At 39.9% G+C, this 18,680-nt stretch overlaps 1 protein-coding gene across 6 annotated transcripts in view; it reads left to right on the forward strand.

The window, feature by feature from the left end:
- Window positions 1-18,680, forward strand: part of CNTNAP5 (contactin associated protein family member 5) — a 299,895-nt gene that overhangs the window by 187,544 nt on the left and 93,671 nt on the right. For 4 of the 6 annotated variants that reach the window (XR_012633925.1, XR_012633928.1, XM_074910307.1 and 1 more), the window contains 2 exons: window positions 5,013-5,132; window positions 17,759-17,959. Coding sequence is in view for 2 of the 6 variants with exons in the window: in XM_074910307.1 (XP_074766408.1) it covers window positions 5,013-5,132; window positions 17,759-17,959 (321 nt within the window). In the remaining 4 variants the exon portion in view is untranslated. The remainder of the gene's footprint in view (window positions 1-5,012; window positions 5,133-17,758; window positions 17,960-18,680) is intronic. The other 2 variants (XR_012633926.1, XR_012633927.1) reach the window with 1 other exon arrangement.

Raw genomic sequence — 18,680 nt, forward strand, 5'->3', positions numbered from 1 at the left:
GTGTTCAGAATGAATGCTCTGATGGGATGAGTTGTTGATCTGAAAAGCTAGTTTAATTTGAGATACTTAAGGCTGAAAGAGATACCTAAGGGAGAAACTGGGTATTTATATTTCACAGAGGATTATATGGACTTGGGAGATAGATATCTTGAATTCTGCCAGTATTGCGCATGCCTGAGCACCATCAGCACAGCTCATCCTAGCGGGTAGGCAAGACACATACAGTACTTAGGGAAACAGTTCTTGGTATGAAGAATGGGGCTCTCAGGCGGCATCAGTTTCAGTAGCTAGCTCTGGCATGATTTTAAATTTCTCTGTGAAGCAGAGCAGTAGCCTTTAAAAAAATTCCTTGAAGGGCACTGCAAAAATGTCAGCACAGAGTCCAACGTTATAGCTTATAAGTGATTCTGGGGGGGAAGAAAAAAAAAAAAAAGGAAAAAAGTCAATAAAAGACATCCAATCTCTTTGTGACCAAGTAAAACAGATATTTCTGATGTCCAGTTTCCCCTACTAAATCTGGGACCTTGGAGTCAAGCTGTTTCTTGTTCTGTCTCCCGGGAATGCCCACTGTTACCAGCAATAGCCCATCAGCCAACACTGACACTTTTTACACTTTACACTTTGGTTTTTGCCTTGTGCTGTAGTTTACCCTAATTCTTCTACCTGCCATACCTGACTGTGAAGTCCAAGTCATACTAGCAGGGGGGTAGCCTGGGTTCATGTGCACTGCTGACATTTCTTTCTGTCAAGCACTAGCATAGTGCAACTCCCTGAAGCAAACAGCTTCTCCTGACCGCCTGCGGGAACTTGGGGGCAGCAACTGCGGTGCTATTGCTGCGTGGCAGTGCAGCTCATTCCCAAAAGGGCCTGAGGAAACGCAGCAGGGTCTGGAAGTCATAAACTGTGATTTTCAGTGGTTCTGGCTCAGTGAAGCAAATGTTGATGGAAACTATCATTTTATCTTCAATGGCTGGTATAAGTCAAAATTAGTCCAAAAAAAGTGTGGGTGGGTTAGAGAAGGGAAACTGATCATGATTCTTTGAGACAAAAGACAACTTAGAGGTTTCATTTTTAAAATTGTGTTTTTCAAAAAGTGCTTGATGAAGCATTTTAATGAGAAAACAAGCTTTGCATGAGCAGCCTGTAAAGAACATTATTTTTGTTATTTTGGTGAACATTTTAAAATTTGAAAATAAATTTGAAGGAGGGAAAGAATAAACACTATTAAAATGCTTCACTGAAAGGAATAAAATCACTATTTTTTGTTTGTGTTTTTGTTGGGTTTTTTTAAATTTAAAAATAATGCTTGAAAATTGTTGATGGGTTCTACTCTGAACTGATGAATACCTCTCCTTTATTAAAAAGGTGTCATTACTGCAACCGTTGTTTGACATTAAAATGTATGCATTTGTCAACAGTTCCATAATTACACTTGGTGCTTGCTTTTTGAAAGTAAGGCCCTATTACATGCATAAATGGTTGGTGACTCTTTAATGACAACTACAATAATGGTTTCCTACTGTTCCCAAAACAACCACATTTCCATCTACATCACAGATGCCTGGCACAAAATGGAACATAACTATGAAGGCAGTTTTCAGAGTTAAGGCTCTGGGGTCTTAACAGTCACAGCCGACTGTTCGCCTGGTTTTTATTTTGTATGTTATTTCTGATTGCATAAAGAGAAGAATGACTGCAAAGAGACCTTGTCTTTCATTTAACCGTAAAGACAGCTTAAGGTTGTTGTCACTGGAGTAATGGAGCCTTTTTCAGCAAATGGAATTGCATAACTTTATTCTGCAACAAGCAATCAGCTCAGCCTGCAAAGACATTGAGCAGAGCTTGGAATGGATGGTGCACTTGAAATGTCTGTGGGGGCATCTGCCAGTGACTGGAAAACAAATGTAGTTTTCTCCTTGATGCATTATACAGGATAAAATAGCAAAAAAGAACTAAAAGCAATGGCCCATCCAGTCTAGAAGTATGCAGTACCAAATGCTTAAGATGTAAGCATGTTAAACACTCAGCATGCAGCTACAAAATAAACTGTCCACCAAACCAGATTTTCTCTTAAGTCATGATAGATAGAATATGTTTTATGTGCTACAGCTCGAGGTTTACAGCCTCTTCCCACTTCTTGTGCTACTTCCTAGTATTTAATGCTGGAATTCTCATATAACCAAAAGGAAAACATACCAGGATGGATTTTCTTCTGGCAGATATAACTGTAGTTTCACCGAAGCTTGTGCACCTTTCAGATTTATACCAGTTGAGCACCCCTAGACTGATTTCTAGCTCTGTACAGACTATTTTTTTCCAAAGTTGCAGTGACAAAGGGGCCATCTAAAGGTGAGTAGATCATCTCTGCTTGCATCTGCCCACATTATTAATGGCTGAATCTTCACGTCTTTCCTTATTAATTTGAAAAGAGTATATCTGGCCTCTAGCCAAAATGGCAGTCAAGAAGAAGCAAAACACTTAGTAAGAAAAAGTTTGTGATGAAGAATGGGTTTTCTAGCTGTGCCAGTTCACTGACAACATATTAGTTTTATGTCTCTACCCCTTGCACTACCCTTTGTCTTCAAAAATACTCAGCAAACAATTCAGGGGAAGCAATTGGCATATTCCCTAATGAGACAAGATAAAGTGTCCTGTAATGATGATGACAGCAAATTCACTAAGTGAACTGCAGTTTGAGAACTTTGCAAATTGATCAAACCATGATTCCTTGATTGCTTACTTAATCGCCTGTTACGGTCTCTTTCCTGACCCTCCATATCCCAGTTGCTTTTGTCAGCACTTCGGCAACTGAGGGACTCTCTGTTAGCCCCTCAGGTTGTGAATAGTGGAACAATAGGTTCTGGTTTGGGGATTTTATTTTATTTGCATTTAATATGTACACTTGGCCAGCTATCAGAGGGTAATTTAGAGATCTTCTGGACTCCTGCAGTGCTTTCTGCACCAGGCTAATGACTGTTAAGAGAAGCTTTCTTAATTCTATTTATTATAGGGTGGATACTAATTAAAGCACTGTCTCACCAGGTCCTGAGTACCTTAAGCAGCTTCTTAACTCTGGGAAAGGTAATGCTGTGCATATTTAGCACTTAGTGATGTTCTACCTGCTAAAGGTGTCTGGTTGGGAGAACATGTGCAAGGGAAAAGCATATTTCAGTGAGAGGTACAAATGATTGACTGGTGAGACTCTTAAATCATATGCAGTTTAGGATCAGAGCCCCCAGAACTGTGATTCTTCTGTTTTGTCAGCAGAAGTGAAGAAATGTCCAAATCTCATTAAAATGTGAGTGATTAACTATCTTATAGCATTCTCCAGAATAATAGTCAGACAAGGCTACTTCAGACTGACATTTAAGCCTTTCTGAAATTTGTTTCATTACAGAAACTACTTTTAGGGGATGAGGGGAAAGGAGGGATGTGAGTCTATGCTTGCACATAGGAGTGGGAATGAGGAACTTGCTGGTGCAGAGAATTGCTGCCTTCTCCAGGACAGGCTAGAATTCCACTTCAGAAGTGGCGAGGAAGTGCTCTCCCTGCACTCGGTCTGCAAATCTTGAATTCCTTCCAGATGAAAGACACTGGGAACTTTGCAGTTGTATTTACAACCTCAATACAGCAGATGTTATATCAAGTTTAACTGTACTGCTCTGCTGCCTGAAGAGTTGAGGAGGCCTGGAAAAAAAGATTTGCACTGACTAACAAATGGGTTCTTCATAAGTTTCCCTGAGTATCTCCCGATATGTTGTCCTGTGTTTGCTGTATAAGGATGTATGAATATGCAAATAGTCACTAAATGTGCTCTTAAAATTAAGGGGCAAGAAGATAGATTTGACTTTGCAGAAGCGGGAAATGATGTCCAAATATATTTCTGTATGTTCTGCTACTGGTAGAACTGAAAAGTACTTAATGATTAGGGGTAATGCTGTTTGCTTGCATTTCCATTACTGTGTCTTCCAAATAACTCATCTCATAGGAAGAAAAAAGGAAAGTCTTGATCTATCTGCTAAGTCAATCTGTGTTTTTTATTCTATTTGCTGACAATTAGTTGAACAATCATATGCTGTTATGGTGAATAACCTTGTCAGTATTATCAGGTATGTTAATCCTCCTGCAATGGGATTTAAAGTTACTGTTGCTCAAGATCCAAGATCATGCATATGGGTTTCTGATACCTCTTAAATACCTCTCTGGGGGAGTTTTCTCTTTGCCCCATGTGAAGTGACAGTTATGATATCTTGCCTGAAAACATGCCTCAAATACAAGGAAATGTACTGGCCTGTGGGAGTTTTTCCTCCTGTTCTTGCTCTTGGTGACCTGCTGTGCTTGTTTTATTAACCACTTGTATTTTCATGGGCACTAGCCCTCCAAAAGAAGAATATTGATAAACAGAGTGAAAGAACTGGTTGTATAAAAATAGGTCTGAAGCATAAACATGTCACCCAGGATGGAGACCATACCTGAGTTTGAGCTTTTCTGCTAGGTGACAATGACTTGTTTTCATTTGGGTAATAGATGGTGGCTTATAGCTACGTGTTAACAATATCCTGCCAGGAATCTGAGGACTGGCAAAAATATGTCATCTGTGTTGACAAGACTTGAGCACATGCCTAGGTAGTAAATCATGGGTACACGTGTGTATGTACGTATCTCTTTGAAATATTAATTGAACACATATATGTATCATTCCCAAACTAGATGGTGGCACATCTAAAAGTTCATATCAATTTGCTTAAGTATTTAATATACTTCAATCCAAAATAAGGCCATTAGCCGTATCTTTAAAGACAGAATATATTAATATTATTCGAGGAAGTAGTTAAATACATACCTAATTTTGAGCATGGACTCAAGTCCAAATGCAGTAAACTCCTTCACATGCTAATCAGCAGTGATCCAACAGTTTATAACAGTTTATGATTAAAGCAGTACTCATGTATAAAATGCGTCTGTCAAGTTTTCTCCTTGTTTGTGATGCAATCATTTTCTCTCTTTTAAAGCTATCTATGAACAATCTTGTGAGGGTTACCGACACCAAGGGAAGACGTCAGGTTTCTTCTACATCGATTCTGATGGAAGTGGACCACTTGGACCACTCCGTGTTTTTTGCAATATAACAGGTAATCACCTTGTCTTCAGTACTTTGTGTTGGCTCTAATATTATTGACGTGTCTATCATTGTACTACTAAGAACACTGTGCAATCACAGGTCTTTCAGTAGTGGGGAAAAAGCAGAGAACTGGTAGTAACTGAGGCTCAACTCTGAGATGTTTCTTTGAAGAGGATTCATGTAAAAGTGATTTTTAACCTAAGTTTGAAAAACTTACCTTGTACTGTTGCTCAGTGGTATTTACAATGGTATTTGCACCTTATAAAGGGCACTGCTGATATATTTTTCAAAATATCATAACTTTTAATGATGAGATGTTTGTGTGTTTTACTAAATATGTAGAAACTTAGAATTGAAACCTTCTTCTGAAACCGAATGGTTTCTCTTCTTTACTAGAACACTACTTTTGGGAACAATTATTAAACTCCTTTCACTGAGCTAGCTGTAAACCCTTCCAGTCTGACTTCAGTAGGTATACCTCCCCTCATATGAGTGTGCTGCCTTTGATGTCAACCTTGATATTCCTGGGTATCTGTGTGGAGGAGAAGGCATGACCCTCTTAGGAGCAGAGGCACCAAAGAGATAGGTAGCAGAACAAGAGCCTGGCAAGGTGACCTGTTGGTTGAGACTTTTCAACCTTACAGTTCCATAGTTTTAAAATAAAAAGTGTTTCAAATGAATGTACCTGTCTGACATTCTCCCCTTAAGTGGGTCCTATTGTGTATATAGGACTGCCATGCAAGGGTGTGAGAGAATATTACATAGCTCATATCATAGAGCCTCTTTTCTGCTTTTTATTTTTGAAATGGAGAGGAAATTTCCTAGACTGTCTCCTGTTCAGCATTTTTTACTTCCTGTGGCCAGGTGCGGATGAAAGAATGTTTTATTACCTGTTCTAAATTACTAATTCTGGTTGAGCTACTTTGCCACTTATCACCTCCACACTCAGTCCTGAAAACTAAGGACACAGGATATTCATGTTTTATCCTTAATCTCCTTGTATTTAAAGTGTCTCAAATTAAATTTTCATTTTGATTTAATTGGGCAATCATTATGTTAATTAAATGAACACCAGTTAATTATTAAGTATGTTTTTTATTCAAGTGTAACAAATATTTAATAAGATGTGTCTCCTTCACTGTTGTTGAATCTCGTAAGAATTGAAACACAGTTTCACCTTTCTGTCTGAATATCCTTCCTTGATCTCCAGTATGGGAAATGTGCTCATTTTTATTATTTATCATATAAATGTGTGTGATCAAAACATTGTCAGTGCTTTTTATCTCTTCTGAAGAAGTAGGATTTTTGACAAACTCCTTACAGAAAGGAATCTGCTTTTTCTCAAATAAATTTTATTTGGCAGAAATCCAGGAGCCATATACTTGATTTTCTTTCTATCTGTAATGAACTTGCTGACATTCTTATTTTATTTTGGTTACGAGAAACGTGGAGGTGGGGAAAACTGGCAGAATCTTCTAGCCTGGAAAACTTTTTCGTATTTCTTATTTTCCCCTAGATGTCTCATTTAAGGCAGGGGAAGGTCATTTGTCACAGGCATCTCTATCATTCCTATTGCATAAAAAAGGACTGAGGCACAGAAAGAAATTACTATTTTACAGTTGTCCAGAGAGTTTGAGGTACAGTTGGGTTATGCTTCTGTATCATCTAAATATGGTTTGGGTGCCTTAATCACAAGAACTTCTTTTCTCTCCGGGAACATATGTTATTGTTATGCTGATATAAATTGTTTACAGTAATAGATTAAGTGCAAAGTATGGAAAAACTAACTGTATGTGCACAGGTATGGATTCTGAGTTTGTTACTCTTTTCAGGTGATGCTTCTGCATAGCTTTCTGAAAGTACCAATATTCAGGGAAAGTAAAAAAATTAAATTCTATGTTGTTATATTAGGAACATACAAAGAACAGAGGCAAAAAAGTCAACATTATTGTTCAGTGACAGAGATCCATACCACACCTCCTGTGAACGGAAAAATCTAGATGGTCAGAAACATGGATGGCTTCCACGTACAGTGAGACTAAACAAATTAAAAAGGTGGTGGAGGGAACTGTCACAGAAAAGCATGGAGATCATCTGTGGCATAGAGAAAGCAAATAGGGATTGATTTTTTTTCATCATATAGGAGCTAGGGAATAGTTAAATTATTAGATAGCAGTATTTGGAGGGGTTTTGTTTGTTTTCTTTTTCCTGATGAAATGAATAATTCAACTTGAAAGGTACTACCATAGGACATCAAGGAAGTCAATGTATCAACAGAGGGAAAAAAACAGGCTGGAAAAAGCCCCAGTCTTGTCTGATAGATTCAGAAGGTGCAATTAAATGTAGAGGTTTAGTTGCAGCTCCCTGCTCAGGCAGCTGTGAGACAAAGATTGCTGGGAAATGGGAATGAGTTTCAGGAAAGTCTTTTGCCTTCCCTCGCTTGCCTGGGTATCTGTTCGCCCTTGAAGGCAGAGGTGGGCTCCTGGGCTAAATGAAGCTTTGCTTTTACTCTGGCTGTTCTTTTTGTATACAGTTCAAGAAGCAGTAACCTCTTTACGTCCAAAACATGTTCAGACTGAAGAATTTAGAGGTGGAATGGAAAATCCAGGGAAATGATTCATGTAGTGCTTATAAAAGTAGAGGTGCAGTGAACTAATGACCTCTGGGAATTATACTGCCTTGAATCTGTGAAGAATTAATTCAAAGAAGGAATCGGATCATCAGTAAGGAGCAGCATCATTGCATATAGAGAACAGTGTTGTTCCTTAATGTTCATTTACATTTGTTTAAAATTATTTCTATTTTTTACCTGTTTAATTGAACAGATAGGGACCTTGTTTGTATCCGGTTATTAACCAGAGCAGACTAACACCAGCTTTCTCACATATTGGTGTCTGGTTATAGGCATCCAATATGTGATGTGGATATGGGAAATATCGACATTACAAGTTAGTTTATTGTGTCTATGGTCCCAGTGATTTTTCTGAAGCCTGTCAACTTTAACAGTCCAAAGCTGAATAAAAATTCTGAAGAAACCAGAAAATTGCAATTTTGTGTGTTGAGAGAGAATTGAACAATCATACAAAGACAAAGAGGGAGAAATAAGGGAAGGGAAATTTTGCAGGAAGACAAAATGAGAAAAAAATATTTTAAAATATGAAGCCAATTTTCAGCATGGAAAGAAATTTAACAATAGTGTATCACAGGATATCTGCTGATAACAAAGTGGGTAAAAGTATTAATTGCCTGGAGAAGTGGCTGAAAAAGCAAGGTGACAAAAATTGTAGATGGCATGCTATTATTCAAATTGGTTAAGAAGAGGGAAGAGTGTGTGAAGCACTTTAGAAGGATCTTATCTTGAAGGTTGTTTATTTCTTCTAAAAGTAAATATGTTGTTGAAATAGGAGGTTGTCAGGGACAGTAATGTACCTAATTAAAGGCATAGACAGATATCTGTATAAAGAGAGGTTAAAAGTCAATAATCCAGAACTATTTAGTTTGGGAAGATCCAAAGTGACTAGGACTTATTGACAGAAGTGATGTTGATGTTCATTTGCATTTTCTTACAATAGGAATAAAGAGACAGTTCAATGACAGTGAAAGACAACAAACTCAAAACTAGATTTTTTTTAAAGAAAGACAGCGCCTTATTAACATAATGTTTTCTTCACCTTATATGCCCATTATACACAAAGCAAAGTCACTTTCACAGGGAAATTCATCAATTGTAAGAAACAACAAGGAATATACACCAAATATGCATGTGCATGAGAGAAGTGAACCATGCTATGTCCCCATACCATGTTCAGATGTAGTTGGATGCTATGAGACACCATGAGGGTCCATGCAGAGTTTATTAATTTGAGGTGATTGTGTTCGGCACCGTGGGAACACCGCTAGCCTGTTTCCAGGGCTGCCTGGATGGGAATGTGAGCTAGGTCTGCTTGTTTTACCTGGGTTCTCTCATCATACATGGTGCTCTGTGCCCACACTTTTTTGCATAAAGTACAAAGAGAATGTATCTTGTCATGCTTTGAGGTAATAAATAACCACCAGTGCTGGGGAAACAAATTTTCCCTGTAGGCTGATTGTTTGATAATTAGACCCGTTGAATTAATCTTCACTTCCCACTGAAGTGACTGTAACAGTCAATAAAAAAACCAGCTACTGGACCCTCTGAACCTCTGGTCTGGCAGTTTTTCTATCATTGTCATGTTTATTCTTTTTCTCTTGTTGCTTAGAAATCTATTGATCTGTCTGGAGTACTACTTAAATGCTAATACTCACTTTCTCCAGTGCAAAGTCTATATAGACATGCAATCTACATCCATGTACTTGTTTTGCAGTCCTGTATGGAAAGTGTAATGACCTTTTTTCATCTCCTCTGGAGTAAATTTTACCCTTGATATCTGAAAGATTTGCTTACAATACACTTCAGTAATTTCGCCACAGTGCTTCTTCACTGATGCTGTTTTACTGTGTGCAGATCCTGGGCTATCAAATCAATAATGCTTAGAAATTGCCATGACTAAATCAATGCTTAATTTTATCTTAGCTAGATATTTGTTCAGTCCTCAAATAGTTTGTCTCCTTTGTTGGATTATTTTTCCTTCCTCGCCTCTTTTCCTCCAGGGGTGCAGACTGGGGGAAAATTAGTCCTTATCCCAGGTCTTGCTGCTAGTCTAAGATCTGTTATTGAAACTGCCATGATGAAAGAGTAATTAAGAAAAAAATATATCTCTCCTTGTTGTGGATCATCTCAGTTTTGCAGTCTCCTCTCAAAATGCAAATACTGCCTGTTTTTCTGATGCAAGAAAAGTAAAGCTTTCTTTTCTCTATCTCTGTGTTGAGACTGTGTTTAAGTCTTGGACAACGTAAGGGATTCTAAGAAGTGAAGGAGATTGCCAAAGTTATACTTGCATTTTTTTTATTTTTCATTCAGCTTACAGTGATCAAGATTTTATTTTTCCAGATAGTACATATTTCATGGCATGTAAAGGAGGTAGAATTCAGGAGAATACAAGTTGTGTTTGCAGCTGAAGTGTCTAAATACTCTAGGTGTCTGAATAATCCCATTTACAGTATGATATTTGATCAGCTATTTGAGGAAAATACTGTAGCATTTCAGCTTCACTCACTTTGCTCTGAACAAGGAGCAGACTGGAGTAACAAAGAGACGGTCTGCTATGAAGCAGAGCTGGCTGAACCTCAATCACTGCAGTAGGGATCCCCACTGATGTTAAAATAATCATGGAACTGGTAGCATTACTCTGCAGAGCACCTACCTTCCCTTTGTTTCCACACAAGAATCTCAGTTCATCTGCTTATATAATTTTTTAGTCCGTTTTCTATAAGAAATCACCTCCTTTTACTTCATACTCGCAATTACAATGACAGAGAAGTCACCATGTGAGTTAACCCTTGTTATGTTTCCTTTGGACTTTGCAGACTCTCACGTGGAAAGGAGGACTGCCACCAGTTAGACTAAGGCAATAAGAAAGGAGGAGGAGAAGAAAGGAGGAGGAGGTTTTATTACCTGCAACTCTGTAATTGTGGGACAAGAACTTAAATGGTGAAACTCCCTGAGATTCTCAAAATGAGCTAGATAAGACTTTACAGATTTGAACTTCTTAAGGAGGTTCTTGGAGTGCCGGTTTTGGGGGGGTTTTTTGGTGTTTTTTTTGTTTTTTGGTTTTTGGTTTTTTTTAATGAGTGTACCTTGTAGCTTAGTGTCTGTAATTGTGATTGACTTTATCACTGGAGAAAACAATGAATGGGAATCCTTTAAAAATTATTTACTACTATTTAGATTAAAGACAGCCCTTAAAGATTTACGCTTTATCCCCTCAAACATTACAGGTGTTTCAGCACACTGTAATTCTGACAATTTATACATTTCTGTTTTGAATTTTCAGTAACTATTCCAGAACTTTATAATATGAAAACTCTTTAATTCTTATGCCAGGGGCGTTGTGCTGTCAACATCTGTCTTGCTGTTTTCAGTGAAATTGTTGTGGTTTTGATGAGCATCACAGCAGAAGTCCTTCAGGACTTCTTCACTGTCACACTTGCAGGAGGCTTCCAAGGAACTGTTAGTATAGAAGAACATAACAGTAGATAAAGTAGATAAGCTCTGGCTCTCTAAAAGTCACTTCAGTTGTCTCAGTTACAAGGGGTGGATTCATTTGCCCCAGACACAGGTGTCTAGTGCCATGTTGGAAACCTGCAGATGTCCTGCCCAGCCTCCTGGTTCGGCACCAGAACAGCAGGTCTCCTGTGAGCTCCACTCCTTGTCTGCCAGGCTCACGCAAATGTCTGAGCCATCATAAAGCATAAGAACCAGCAGTAAAGTGATTGTGTTGAGTCTCTCAAACTCACCTTAGATGAAGGAGACTGAGTCAGAGAGGATTGCACTGTTGTCACAAGTGCAGCAAGTGTGAGCTCAGTGGAGAAGTGTCCATTTTGCACGAGGAAGTAGTACAGTGACTTCCTCTTCAATTTTTGGAGAGGAATATTTCTCACTGCTTGTCATAGATGCCCTGTATTTAGAGGAAATACGGAAAGGGAGGATCATCAAGAAGTAGGCTGGCAGGAATAATGGTTTGTCATCTTTGGGTTTCAGCACAACATGGGGATGAGGGTGCAAGGGGTTGCAGAAGAGGTGTCTTGTTCTCATCCATCAGAGCTGCCTGGTATGGTCATTCTACTGACAGAGGTGCCTCGAACTATGGGCTCAGAGTGAGCAAACTTCATGCCTGGGGTGCAGGAGAAATGGGAATCCAGCTCTTCCCTCTCTGCCAGGGCTGGGGCAGCCTGTCTGTGGAGCCAGGGGTGGTGTGGTGTTTTCCTGGTGCCAACTACTGACTGCCAGAAAGCCTTCACAGATGGGGAATGGTTCCAGGCATGGGCATCCCTGAGGAATGCACGTTAGCAGGTGCAGTGTGCCAGTACCATCGAAGAGTGGGCTGCATGCCCACTGGGGGGACAGGACACACACCCCCACCCCCCCCCGAGAATTCTTTCCATGGAAATGCATTGCGGTGCTTCTGCACTGGCTGGAAGTGGCTGAATCAGAAAGTAGGAGGAGGCTGATGAGCACGAAACAAGCTGCAAAAGCACATATTGCTTGGTCAGCCGAGAGGGAAAAAAAAAAAAAGCAATCTATTAAAAAAAAAAGGGGGGGGGGGGAGTAGGTTTCATGGGAGACTCAGAAAACATCTTCTTGCAGTCAGTGTATTAAAGGTGTTGCAATAAGAAATTATCTTCATATTCTTCAAGGGGTATATGTTAGAGCAGCTGAGTTAAACTGTCACTTAAAACAGCTTAAAACAGTACAATGTTCAAGGAGGAAAGTTGGTCCTTCCTGTGGTTACTCCTGTAGTTATAGGTACAGCTTTCAGGACAACATTTGGCATTCAGTATAGAGCACCATGAAACAAATGCATCATATGAGCTCTCGGAGCAATTTTTCTCTCTCTCATGTAGCATTTACCGTATGTTTGGCTTGTTGGCAATTTAATCAGTCTGAATAATCTTGTTTTGTGACAAACCTCCTAAATCACAAAGGAGTGATGCAGTTTGTATGGGTGAAATGTGCTCCACAGAGATATTTCAAGTTGAAGAATAAAAATGAGAATTAGACAATACAGAACTCATTGAAAGCCAGTTTCCCAGCTGCTCTAATTTCCCACAATTTAATTTGTGTGCCGTCAAAAGCAACTTGGAGGCTTCCAGCAAGATGATAGAACTATGGGTGAGGCTAAACAGAGGGTCTAAAATGCGCTAAATGCATTGCAGTCCCATGCTGTAAAAACATCTCCTAGGACCAAACACAGGCAACATAATATCCTAGTAAATTGGACCATTAAATAAAACTGCGAAGTCATAAAGCTGTAGCATTACCCTGAAATTAAAGCATTGTCACCTTTGAATTATGGAACAATTTAACAAGCATTTAGGAAATCTGCTTTTTAAGGCCGCATTTAACTATTCCAGGTTATACAGTAGAAGATGTGGCTGCACTCTCCTACTGGGTTTTGAATGACTTTCAACTTGTGTGTGGTTTGAAATTTTACCAAGCTGAGAAAGTAATAAAATAATAAAGTGGAATAATAGAAGGTAAAAATAAACAGTGACCTTTGCCTGTAGAACAGCTTTTTCATTCTCATTGCAAATTTGCAAGTACAGGAGAGCTCATTAAATTGAGTAAACAGAAAAAAAAACATATAGTATGGACAAACATAAAAAGATAATGATAACTTATTTCTTGAAATAAAGGAAAAGAGAGCCTTATCCGCCTAGTTTAAAAGTTTCCAGATATGGAAGTGGCTATAAGGAGCCAGTGGCACTAAACTTGTTTTGCATCTATGATTACAGTGTCCATGCCTAAAAATATAATAAAAACAAACAGAAAAAAAAATAAAGATTTTTTTTTTCTTTTCAAAAAATCAGTCCTTGTATTGTGAAATGAATACTATTTGAAGCCCCATTTTCAAAAGCCATAGGCATAATCTGTGCAGAGGTATGCCTCTGCAAAGGCATATGCAAGTCATGGAGCTAAGGTTGCAGACAGCTGTTGCATTGCTTTTTAGCTGTAGTGATCTGTGTACGTGTCCAGATTGCGGCTATATTTCATACACAGGTCCTGAAGCACTCCTGGAATGCAAGCTCCCAGATTGCTGGCAGTAGGCTTCAGAGTACACACTGATCGAGCTGTAAGGGTAAAATTCCTTGACCTCTTTCCAAGACAGGCAGCTGTATTCTGGGAGCAGCCCTACCTCCACTTGTGCATGTGAATTTGAGAAAATAGCATGATCTTTTTTTTTCTAAATGCTGCTGGGCTTGAGGTAGATAAAATGGTGCTTGAATAAAGCCCAAGAGTTAACCTGAATGGTGAGGGTCTTCATTATTTTTGTGTGTTTTCCTGTTCTACGAAAGCAGGTGCACATGGTTTTGCTATTGTCTTGGAATAGTTTAAGAATTTACTGCCCTCCAGTTCTTCTCCCCCAGTCAGCTGAGACTCCAGAGGGAGCAGTGTCAGCTCTCCCACTCTGTCCAAAGCAAACTAAAGTTTAAATCACTTGCAGGCTCATTTGATTCATGTGAGCAAAGGGGTGTCCTTTTAAAAGAAGGAACTTTGGGTTTTTTACTGTGATGTGAATGTAATCCCTCATTCTTCTAGCAGATTGTGTGTGACTTTGTGTATGTAACCTAGCCCCTCTACACCTCACGTCCCTCTTTCTAAAATGGAAGTATTTATCCCTTCCCTGGGAAGCAGGAAGAAGCATGGCTGAGACGGCTGAACACATCTCTCTTCCTTTTCCTCATCTAACATTGTTGTCACCAGCTCTTTTGTCTTGCATCTGCGGTGCATTGGGCTGCCCTTCTAATCTAAAGACTTATTTTCAGACTCCAATTTTTTAAAGGCTCTTTCATTGCCTTTTTTTGTTGTTGTTGTTGTTGTTAAAAATAAAAAGGTAGCAGAGGGTGTGTTTCTTTGTGCTCTTTCTACACCAACTGTGGACCGGGAAAAGAAACTGGAATGGTGGTAGTTTTTGCCAGCCTAGAGGTATGCTTGCTGGTGGCTGTGACTTTCCTTTCACTGGATCATATAGTCAAACATACCTTTTTTAAGAATCTGTACTTCAAAGATGGAGCACAGAGGGAGTCTTTGAAGTGACCAGCAAAGCACAGATCTGATCTGTAAAAGTGGAAAACGTAACAGATCAGGCATGTGTAGATAAGGAAATGACTGAAATGTAACTCCGGAATTCTTTTTTTATTACTTTTTTTTAACTCTCTGTTCTGATGTACTTGCTAAATCACAATTTCTTTAAGTACAGAAAGAAACTTGATTTGTTTTTCCTTTCCCTTCACAAACTAGAGGATGGAAAATCTGCAGTTAGCTTCTTATTTCTAAAGCATCCTGTGGAGAAAAGCAGTTCTTGAATGTTAAAGTTCACATCTCAGAGGGGCAGCTGAGTGCAGCTGCAATGATAACAATACCACTGAAAATTAATGAACAATCACAGAGAGAATAAGAGAAAGACCTGTCACATTGTCTGTCCAACACACTTGTTAATGAGTGCTTGTTGCTAAAAGTATGTTTGCTGATGTCTTGTCCACCCTCATTTCAAACATGTCAGTTAATTACATTTTCAATACTTCTTGACAAGGCTGTTTTATGCTATGTTACTTTTAATAATTTTTTTCTGGTAATCCTTCGTTGCTTCTAAATTACTGGAACTTGATGCTCTTGGCTTTTCAGGTGCCCCCACAGCACCTTTCCTGGTGTACATCCTAGAAAGCACAGTATTATTAACCACTCTGAAACTCTAGTGTTAAGCTGTTGTACTTCCTGAGCAGCACTGTAGCTGCTATTGTAAGCATTAATCTTATTGCAATTTCCCAAAATTATGTTAATAACTCTCAGTAGGGAGGAACTTGTGACTGGAATTTCAACAACCAGTTCATTCCATCATCTCTTGGTTTTATATCTCACAGCATTAGGAACTTTTCAGTGGGTTTTTCAGTGAAGGCAGGGGTTAAACCTCTACCAACTTCAGTGAGAGGAAAGTTAGCTCACCCTCAACTGCTTCTGAAAAATCCACTCTGTTCTTGTCAATCTTTGAGAGAACAAAAGGAAAAACAGACTCTGGCTGATAAGAATCACTACTTTCAGATGTACAAGATGTGTGTTATGAAGTCATTGAATTATATTGTGTTGGAAGCAATATACGTGCAGGGTATTGTGCTATAGTGTTGGCTGTGATTACAACCAGTGGAGCAAGTTTTACAAGCAATAAATTTGTAATATTTCTGGTGATTTTAATCTGACTTTTGTGTATCACACATTGCAGCAATGTTTCTTTGAGCTCCAACTCAAAGGATCCGCAAGCAGCATCTTGAACTCTATAAGAACCACAGAATTACAGATCTATGAGCAAACTCTTTCTGTCTACTATCTCAGAAATTATGAGAGCATTGTGAGTGAATGTATGGTTTGCTGAGTGTAAACTGCCCTTGGAGTTAATGCTATATGTTACTGGGGGAGTAGTTTCTCCATAACTTGAAGCCCGGTCTCGGAGCAGACCTCTTTACATAGTCTCCAGATGGTGGTTGTTACTTGCCTGTCATCTGCATGCCTCCATAATGACCAATCCATTAGATCATCTGAGTGTCTTTGCATAGATAGTCCATTTAGGATTTTTATACACCTATTAGAGTTCTGTTGAAGTGAACTGTGGGATATTTGTAGCTCACCGAAAAATACTTCAACTGCAGTGCATTGCAGTGACCACAAAGCTAATGGGCACATCATGCCAGTGCATTGAGGAGTAATTGGAATGCTCGTGCCCTGCAAGAACTCAGACCATGTAATCTGATGAAACCATCTGAATACTTAAATGCAGTTTTTAAGATTGGCTTAGAAAAGATCTGGTTCAGCATTATCCATGGTTTCTCTGTTGAAGCATGAATAACAAAATAGAAATCACTTGTCTAGACCTTGCCTGTCAGTAGGTTTCTGCAAGTGAGACTGAATCTTTCTCTCATCGAATGATTAAAATTTACCTCCTTAAATTTTTGCCCTGTCAGTATCTTGTATACTTCCTAGGCAAGCAGGGTCTTCAATTAAAAGGGAATTTACCGGATGTGACTCTTAATAATATTGTGAAGCACGTGCAGGGCTCAGTCCTGTGAATCCTCATTAAAGAGTTTGCTTTTTACTTTGGGTCAGCTCAGCAGACTGGCTGTTTAGGCAGCCCTTGTTATTTTGCCTGTCGCTATGTCACCAGAAACATCCAGGATACAGCCTCCCTGCTAAGCTAATTGCTTCTAATTACAATGTCCTCCTTATCATGCCAACCCCAGTGCTGGTCATGAGCTGGGTTTTTACTGTGCAAGTTGTGCTTAAGCCTAGATTCTGCCTTCTGTCACCTACAAAATCCCTTGCTCTGACAATAAATGCGATGAAGATGAGAATGACTCCCAAGCATGGAAAAGTATCAACATTTACAGTTAACTACAGATGCTGAGTCATATGTTGTTCTGCACCATCATCCAAGCAAGGCATCAGTCAATTTATATGTAGAAAAATCTGAGAACTGAGTAAAATGAGTGATCTGACTTCCAACTGGGAAGTAGGAACATACTCTCTGTTTTAGCTTTTTGGCAAGAGTTTGTAGAAGCTCATCAGCCACAGTTCCTGCTACCATTTGTTGTTATAACAGCATAGGCTGTGCTCTCAGGTACAGCAAAAGATGAGTGTTACCCCATGAGCCATATTACTATGTCTTTTCTCTCAGGTCCAAAGCGAGCGGAAAGGTATCTAATTTTCTTTAGATACCTGGCAATAGAAGATGCTGAAGGTCGCCCATGGTTCCTTGGGAAGCTTGTAGTTTCTCTCTTGCTCAGCAGGCTCTGTAGTGTTTGCTTGAGCTGGTTCAGGGAGAAACATCTCTGTAGGCTACAATGACCTGTAATGTTTTCATCACAGAGTGACCCTCTAGGAGCCAGGGGTCCTGCTGATGCTCTCTCCAACGCACTAAAGAATTATATTTCAATTATTTTTTTGTTCCCTGCTTGTTGCAGGTTTTTTGCTGTTAACTTCCTGTTCAATCCTTTTTCATTTAACAGAAGATAAGATCTGGACTGCAGTGCAGCACAACAACACAGGGCTAACCAGAGTCCAAGGAGCTGATCCAGAGAAGCCATACACCATGTCCTTTAACTACAACAGCAGTGCTGAGCAGCTTGAAGCCATAATAAACAGTGCAGAATATTGCGAACAGGAGGCAGCCTACCACTGTAGAAAGTCACGTCTCCTGAATACCCCAAGTAAGTGCCATGATCTCAAATCTTTCCTTGTTAACTCTTATTGATTATGCGGCAGATGCAGGCCGCACTGCAACTGAGAAGAAAAAAAACCCAAAATGAATAGTAGCCATACAGAATAGAAGGAAAAAGCTTTTACCTTTGTATCGGGTTTGCATGGCAAGGTTTTGGTAGCACAGGGACTATAAGGGGGGATTTTGCGAGAAGCTGCTAGAAGCTTCCCCTATGTCCAACACAGCCAACGTCAGCTGGCTCCAGGGTGGATCCACTGCTGGCCAAGGCCAAGCCCATCAGCGATGATGACAGAACCTCTGTGATAACATGTTTAAGAAAGGGGGGGAACCTCAGAAACTGCAGCCAAAGAGAGCAGTGAGAAGGTGTGAGAGAAGCAACTCTTCAGACACCAAGGGTAGGGAAGAAGGAGAGAGAAGAGGTGCTTCAGGTGCTGGAGCAGGGATTCCCCTGCAGCCCTTGGTGAGCCAGGCTGTGCCCTGCACCCGTGGAGGTCCATGGCAGAGCAGATCTCCTCCTGCAGCCCGGGGAGGACCCCACACCAGAGCAGGTGATGCCCGAAGGGGCTGTGACCCTGTGGGAAGCCCACGCTGGAGCAGGCTCCTGGCAGGACCTGTGGATCCGTGGAGAGAGGAGCCCACGCTGGAGCAGGTTTGCTGGCAGCGCTTGGGACCCCATGGGGGACCCACGCTGGAACAACCCCGTTCCTGGG

Source organism: Athene noctua, chromosome 7 (assembly GCF_965140245.1).
Source record: "Athene noctua chromosome 7, bAthNoc1.hap1.1, whole genome shotgun sequence".
In the NCBI taxonomy this organism is placed as follows: Eukaryota; Metazoa; Chordata; class Aves; order Strigiformes; family Strigidae; genus Athene; species Athene noctua.